Consider the following 8,497-nt stretch of genomic DNA (forward strand, 5'->3'; position numbering starts at 1 on the left):
CATCCTTCGTCTCTTTCAGGAAGCTGTGTAAAATTTACAGAAAGGAAAATAAATATGTGAGAACATTATGCTAGATAATAGAGGACTCAAGTGCATTTAGCAAACTGTACAAAGCCCTGCAAATGTTGCTGAGAAGAACAAAGATACTTCATGTAAACTGCTTCAAGCTCGCTGGTGCGAAGCCAATGTTGTCACGTTGACAATGGAACATAAATACAGTTATAGCTTGGTGCTTTCCTAATGTTTCTCTTAAGTTAGAATATGTAATTTAGAAATTAGTAAGATATTTGTATGCTTTGCAGTGGAGATAAATAAGTGCTTGTTCTGCCATCATGTGCAATAGCGTATGACGGAAGGTAACTTTCTCAGCAAAGTGCTGTGATGAACATACAGGTGGGGAATATCGCGCACAACACTCCTTTCTTAGAGTTTGAACTTCATGGCCTCATATTTTATGACGAGGTTCTGGCCTCCGTATTTTTCTCAGTCCGTAAATGTGCTGCTGTTGGGAAATCATCCAGCTGGTACTTACATGTGAGTCTCTGCAGAGTGTGCAGAGTGAAGTCCGCCAACGTAGAGGACGCCAACCCGTCTTGTCACAGGGCTCTGATGGCATCTGCTGTCATGCTGAGATGATTATTTGCCTGGAACATGTGCAATGAAGGCCAGTAAATGTTTACTGCAGTTCAGTGAATTAAACTGGTGATATTTTAAATTTATTTTATTTTATTTTATTCGGCAGAACCAGGGATCGAACTCAGGCCCTTGCACTTGCCAGGCAAGCGCTTATTCTGCTGAGCCATCTCCCTGCCCCCCCCTTGACATTTCCAGTAGTCCTGTTCACTGAGGAATATGATTTGCCTGACAGTTTCTCACTGTTGGGAATCAATCTGGCACCCGTAAAGGAGGCGGGGTTCATTTTGGGGTCTAGTTCCATCCATCTTTTTCTGGGTCCTGGCCATGATGACACAGTGGAAGGGCCTGGCTGCAGAAAATCTGCTCACTTTGTGGTGGTCAGGACATAGAGTAAAGGAGTAGAAGACTGAGGGGGAGGCCCTCCGTCCTTGTCCCCATCACCCAGCACCTGTGGGAAGCCCCGCCGTGGCCACGTAAGGCTGTGTGGGGACATCTAGCTACAGACCCTACCACCTCTGCGCCATCCACTGCCTCATGTGCCTGAACAGTTGCAGGGGTTCTTGTACTGCTGCCCCAGCTCCACTTACCTCCATTATTTGGCTAAACTTAAATGATGAAATCTAGAAAAAGAGAGGCACAATATCGCTGTCTCTGGCTCAAAGTTTAGCCGGTGGATCCAGAGAGCTGCCAGGAGGAGCTCAAGAAGTGATGTACATGGCAGTGGAGGGGTGGAGATTAAATGCCTGCCCTTCCCGAAGAGAGACGCACACCCTAGCTCAGGCCAGGGGGTGGCGGGCTGTGTGTGTGCGTTCTCTCCGTTCTACCCTGAACACATGCTGCTGTAGGACGAATCAGATGGAGGCCGTGCTGCCCTGCTTCCTCTCTGTGACTAGTCTCATTTACACTGCTTCCAGGTGTGTGCTGTATCCGAAGTGTGTGAGAGTGAGCTGGACTATTTTACTGATTTGCTCAGTTCTGCATGAGGGCTACTTCCGAGCGAGCTGTACATCCAGCGCTGCTGTAGGGACGCCTGCTGAGAGACCGCGAACGTGTGCACCTGCTGTTGTTTGGGGCTGTACTGAATTTGTCCCTTTCTTCTAGATCTCTACCTTTCTCTGTTTTCATCTTCTGTAATGAGTTAACTCATCTTTAAATCATTCTAAAGGGTGTGTAATGAAAGTAAAATTCTAGATGCAAGGTAAGCTTGGAGGTTAAGTGTGCAGATGTGTTTGTGCGTGAGGTGAGCACCAGAATAGGCCTCATTAGGATGGAAATAAGCGCAAGTGTAACTGGCTGTGAATGTTTGATAAAATGACTATGAACGCTGGGTAGGGCTAATTAATAAGAAATGCTGACTTTCAGCCGAAGAGGCCAGGAGTAGGGAGTACGTTCTCAAGTCTGTCTTCATCTGAAGACTAATTAGAGCTGCTTTTCTTTCTGCCAAATATCCTGAGCTTGGTTTGAAACTCAGTTTCAAAAGTTCTTGATATTGAGCCGTTTAACTGAAACTAAGGGTCTACTCCGTAACCTAACTGAAGGGAGCTGAGTTCTGACTACTTGGGACTGGAAATCTCAGCGTGTTGAATACACTGCTGCATATGGCATGCTCCACGCAGTGCCTTTACACTGATTTATGGTCTTTGTATTCAGGATTATTTCCTCTAATGAAGAAAGGCCTTTGGAAGCTGGTTGGAACATTAGAGGAATCCTCGGGGTGAGGAGGTTCTCGGCGTCTGGAAGGCATTTAAAGGCTCATCTCGGTGCATCTCTCTCAGCTCTCAGGTTGAGAGTCCATGTTTATGGTACATTTATTTGGCGCTTGCAAGATCCAATTCTTCAGCCTTATGAACTGAGCTGTATAGCTCTGGGAGCTACGCGGATCAGCGGGCGCTGTCGTTCAGAGTCGTGGGTGGGGAGCCCTGCCTTGTGAGCCCCCCACAGCTTCCAGAAGGAGGCTTCAGTCCTTACTGTAATTGGGTGAAGGACAGATGCATCTTCCTCAGTCTCAGAGCATTTAAAAGTCGGTCAAGCCCAGCCCTCACTTCTTTCAGTATTGTGTGTATGTCTGTTCGTCGCTCGTTTTCTGTCAAGCACATCTTCGGTTCTTGCCCTCTGTGCTCCTCGACAGCAGGATGCTGACAGTTGGGTGGTCCTCGTGTTTCTCGGTAGCCCACAAGGCCATCTTCACAGCAGACCTAAGCTCAGACCCTGTCTTCATCTGGCGGGAGGTTTCCCCAAACCGCACTGCTGAGACGCTTATTTGACGCAACTCTCATTCTTGCAGTGTGTTGGTTTTTGCGACTCAAGGCTGGACTAAGATGCCTGTGAACTGCAAACTTGCTTATGATTGATGTGGTACAAAAAAGTTCCTTTCTAACCACTTTCTGGTTTAGAAAATACTCAGTCATCCCATAAACTACCAATATTTATTTTTGCCTCATTTATTTTACCTTCAGTTTTAGGTAAACTTTTTGTCTTTTCATGTATGGATACTACTAAGCAAAGTCCATCCTTGTGTAGCTGAAGAGAATGCAGATTTGGTGACACTATTTCTGTTTACTGTATTTTGCTTCCTATTTTGTCTAAATGCTATTGTTCCTGTTTTAAAACATGAAAATGATTCACTTCCAGTATATTAACATCAAAGAATTGAGGCTTTGCTACCAGTGTCAGCCATTTACTCTCCCACTAATAGGGATTTTTTAATAGAGATTTTCCCCCCAAGAAACAAGTTTTAGAAAATCTTACAAGAGAGGTGAGTGCATGTCTTACTGCTGGGAAGCAGCAGCTTTGGGGTTGAATTTACCTGAATGGATTGAAAATTGCATTGTTACAGGGCTAGAAAAATCTATGGATCAGAATGGTAAGAGCCTTACACTGAGTACAGATAATACTTAGGCATGTGAAGACGGGATCATTGGTGGTGTTACTTGTAACGTAAAAGTATATGTACATATCTTTTGAAGTGTTGGGAGGAAAATAGTACTTTATATTCTTCATAATGTCACTTTTTAGGTGTTGAATATATTCCTGCTTATTTTTCTGTTTTCTCTTTTGTAGCCTTCAGAAGTGTTTCAAACATCTGAATGTATGAGAGTAAATGCCCTACATGGTGTGATGCTGCATCATATATCAAACCGAGTGCATATATTAAATTTTGTCTCTTACAAAAATAAAAGTAAGTTAACAATTTGTAATACTTAGTGCAAACGAGTGGGGACCTGCGTGTGACAGTCCCGGTGGCGGGGACTCCGGGCTGGGTGGAGCAGCTCCCGTGCTCGGCGCCGCGAGAGCTGACTTGTGCTCAGGCAGCTGGCGCAGCTGGAGAGCTTAGAGGAAGACAAGGAAGCTGGAGCGCAGCCGCGCGTGGGCTGCCTGCGAACCGGCGCGGAGGCCTCGTCCTGCGGAGGCGGTGGAGCCGCAGAATGCTCCGTGCGCCTGCGAGGTGCTGCGCGCTGGGAAGGGCCGCAAGGCCTAGCTTCTGGACTTCCTCAAGGTCTCAAACATCCGACAGCTTGCTCTGAGCGATGCTCAGCAGGCACTGTGAACAGCCTCGTTCCTTTTTTAAAAATTTTTATTCATTTTAATGGAAAAAATAACAGTGAAACAGTTGCTAAACAGGTTAGTTGGACAGTTACAATAATTAATGCGTTGCATATTGTTGTCTTCATAGTAGTTATTCAGAGGACAAGATGCAGACATAATATCTCTTTTTTTCAAACCAGATTGGTAGTACAATTTCAATAATTAACACATTGCATACATTCCTTAGAAAAGCTGGACTGGAAATCCCCTTTAAACCAGCTATTCCTCTACTGGGAATTTTCCCAGAGGATCTGAAATCATCATATCATAGGGATATATGTGTGCCTATGTTTATAGCAGCACAGTTTGTGATAGCCAAATCTTGGAAACAACCAAGATGCCCATCACCTGAGGAATGGTTGAGAAAGATGTGGTATTTTTACACAATGGAGTATTATTCAGCTATTAAGAATGATAAACTGCAAGCCTTTATATTGAAGAGGATGCCACTTGAACATATACTCATAAGTGAAATAAACCAGACACACATGTGTAAATATCGTATAGTCTCCCTAGTATAAGAACTCAAGAGGAGAAATAGAAATAGAAAGATATAATACAAGTCAGAGCTTCGTTCTTAGGACAGCCTGCTGACGTGGGACAGCCTGCTGACGTGGGACAGCCTGCTGACGTGGGACAGCCTGCTGACGTGGGACAGCCTGCTGACGTGGGACAGCTGACCTGGGGACAGCCTGCTGACATGGGACAGCCTGCTGATGTGGGACAGCTGACCTGGGGACAGCCTGCTGACATGGGACAGCCTGCTGACGTGGGGACAGCCTGCTGACGTGGGACAGCCTGCTGACGTGGGACAGCCTGCTACCGTGGGACGGTACCTCCTCAGGTGACCGCTCCTGCAACGTTTTCTCCTTTCGCGGGAGGCGCTCATCACTCCCAGCTGCTCTTCGAAAGCCTCCTCGTGTTTCCCAGGTTTGCACCAGGGATGCCTTTCGTATTTAAATGATTCTCAAGAAAAGGGTCCTGCGATCAAGCTGTCTGTGCAACAGGCAGGAAAACTGTAAGAGCTCGTGCCCAATGAGTAGACAAGTAAAAATGTGCCAAGGGTCAAGGTATGTATGTTAGACACAACTAAGGATGTAGCTTTATCTCCGAACAGCACTGAGGTTATTTTTTAAGTAGCTCTGACCTGGACTGAGCCGGGCGATTCGCGTACTACAGCCTCTTTTGTTTCCTTTTCACCTAGTCACAATCTTTTCAGCTACTCAGTCTGGTCACTTATTTCCCTCATGCTGTAAAGCATTCAGATGTAATATATTCACTAGTTGTGGGGATTGCTTTTAGAAACCCTTCTGGAAATTTCTTAAAACTCATTGTGCATGCATTTTTGAGGGAAGTAAATACTAGTAAATTTAGAGACTCCGTTATGATGAAATAATTCTTTAAATAATTAGAAAACATTGCAGATTTTCTTTCTGTTTTAAAGCAGTTTGCTCAATAGAATAATGAAGCATTTTGTGTAACACAGGATATGTATTTTGACACTGTAGTTCATTTTAGTGCATAATTTCTATTTAACTGTAATCATTTCCTCTCTTCTTTCTCTATCTTGGTGAATTGTTTGTATTCATTAATAGCTATAAAATCTTGGATTTCTATTCTGTTACTCTTAAACATCAACCCTTTTCAGCTTAACCTGTTTATTCTATAATCTTATCAGAATAATTGTACAATTGGAGAAAATAATTACATAATGGTAGTTTGCAGTGCACATTGAATCTTCATGGATTGCACTAAGGACTACCACCTGGTGCTATTTATTTTTTATATAGTTAGTGACATGGAACATTAGTTATTACAATATTTTTAGACTATAACTATTTTATTATCATAGTTTAAATAATTCTTCATTGATTTTTTTGTTAGTAATGTTAGAGTACTTTCAACTACAACAAAAAAGAATTTGATTTACGTAAAACATAATTAAACTGCTGAATAGTAAATCAAGATTATTCCCTTCAGTTTTAAATATTTTACATGAATGAAGGCTTTCAGCCAAAACATGGTAACTAGATAATCTTTTGAAAATGAAAAATTACCACTGTGCTGCTTCTGTAGTGGAGACCCAGTAACTCCTGAGAGTGGCTAGTGTTCTAGGCTACATCGCATTATAGTTGTAGAACATAACACTATAATTTTGTAATATAACAAGACATTATGTTTGTAATTAACAAGACATTATTTTACTCTGAAAAATGAGTAAAAGCAAAAATTTGTGTCAGAAGCAAATACAAAAATTTCAGTTCTTACCTTTGAATTAATTAATCTTTATTAGCCTCCTTTTGGCAGAGACTCTTATAAATGTTAAGGCAAATTTGGATGATTCATTTAAGGCTTGCTCTTATTTTGGTCAACAGGTTTGGCCAAGCTTGTGAACTTTAACTTATTTTTATGATAAAAACAATGTACATCTACTCATAGCTCCTAAGGACTACAGTATGATGTTTAAGTAAATATTATTATAGCTTTTATTTTTGTTTATAACCTATGCAAGTAAAATAAAGACTATCGATTCATTAAAAATTATAGCATGATGCAGCAACTCTAACTTGACATAGTGCTACTTACAGGAAAGATCTGAGTAGAATATTTTCATTAGTGAATAATCATTTAATCTATCACCACAAAATATGCACAACTGGAGAATGTAATATTTGTAAGCACATAATTAAAATGTTACAAAATTACAAATATATATATTTGCTCTCAAGAAACATCTTTGTTTTCATTTTGCTGTTGGAACTTATAAATTGCTCAAATGAGGAGTTGAAAGACCCAAAAGGGGAAAATATTAAGTTCCCCACAGAACCAACAATGCTAATGAGAGTGTTTTTTTCCTTTGACTGTACTCACTGTATACATGGGTTGAAACATTACATGTGCCCCATTAATATCTACTGCTGCTATGTAGAAAAAAAAAAAGAAATGTAAAAATGGCTGTATTTCAGTGTAGGCAGGTTTATTTTACCTAACAGGATAAAACGATGTAGGCATAAAGTGATTATGAAATATTAGTTATATTTAATTACGGTGTTTTGTTTCTTTTACAAGGAGCCCATGGACTCCTCATCAATGTCTGCTTTGCTAATTCCCCTTAAGCCAGGACAGCAGGGAACCACAGTCTGCGGCCAGATCTTGTGCTTGTTGGCCTCTTCCAGTACGGCAGAAGGAACGCTGTCCTCTTTGCTGCCATCGTCGTGCTCTTCTCGGTGGCCGTGCTGGGGAACGCCACCCTGGTCCACCTCATCCGCGTGGACAGCAGGCTGCACACGCCCATGTACTCCCTGCTCAGCCAGCTCTCCCTCATCGACATGATGTACATCTCCACCACCATGCCCAAGATGGCAACGAACTACCTGACGGACACCAGGACCATCACATTTCTGGGCTGTGAGGTTCAGGCCTTCCCGTTCCTGAGCCTTGGTGGCGCGGAAGCCGTTCTCCTGGGCTTCATGTCCTACGATCGTTACGTAGCCATCTGCCATCCTCTGCGCTATCCCGTCCTCATGAGCAAGAAGGTCTGCTGCAGCCTGGCCCTGTGCGCGTGGTGCGGTAGCGCTGCCAACGCCGTGATCCACACGCTGTACGTCTTCCAGCTTCCCTTCTGCGGCTCTCGGCTCGTGAACCACTTTTTCTGTGAAGTTCCTTCTCTGCTGCCCCTGGTGTGTCAGGACCCCTCCCAGTACGAGCACACGATCCTCCTGAGCGGACTTGTCATCCTGCTGCTGCCGTTCCTGGCCATCCTGGCTTCCTACGGCCAAGTGCTCGCTGTCGTGTTCCGGATGCGCTCAGGCGCAGGACAGACCAAAGCTCTCTGCACGTGCTCCTCGCACCTGGCTGTGGCCAGCCTCTTCTATGTGACGACTCTGTCCATCTACACGCGGCCGCACTCCTTGCATGACCCTGCCCAGGATAAGGTGGTGGCCGTTGTTTACACTGTTGTTACCCCCCTGCTGAACCCATTCATCTACAGCCTGAGGAAAAGGAGGTCCTGGGGGCCCTGAGAAGAGTGCTGGGATGACAATTATCAGTAGAGAAAATATGGGTTAGGAAGTCCTTAGTGATTGAGGATTAGGCATTTGGACAGTTTCTGAAATGCACCAGGGAGGATGTCAAGACAGGTATTCATCGTTGAACCTGAGAAGCTCTGTGTTCTTCAGACTTTCTCACACAAAGGTGACTACGGATGTTATGGACTCCATTTTCCCAAGGCCTGAATATTTCCAATTATTCTTTTCAATGCCATGAAAAGCTTGTA

General features: G+C 43.7%; 1 protein-coding gene across 1 annotated transcript; it reads left to right on the forward strand.

The window, feature by feature from the left end:
• The first annotated feature begins 346 nt into the window (after window positions 1-346).
• Window positions 347-8,260, forward strand: LOC101579840 (olfactory receptor 2AK2). The gene is given in 3 exon segments (XM_012513306.2): window positions 347-356; window positions 7,339-8,217; window positions 8,220-8,260. Coding segments are annotated over 3 exon segments (930 nt in total).
• The last annotated feature ends 237 nt before the right edge of the window (window positions 8,261-8,497 follow it).

This window comes from Octodon degus, unplaced genomic scaffold, assembly GCF_000260255.1.
Source record: "Octodon degus isolate 3935 unplaced genomic scaffold, OctDeg1.0 scaffold00429, whole genome shotgun sequence".
NCBI lineage: Eukaryota > Metazoa > Chordata > Mammalia > Rodentia > Octodontidae > Octodon > Octodon degus.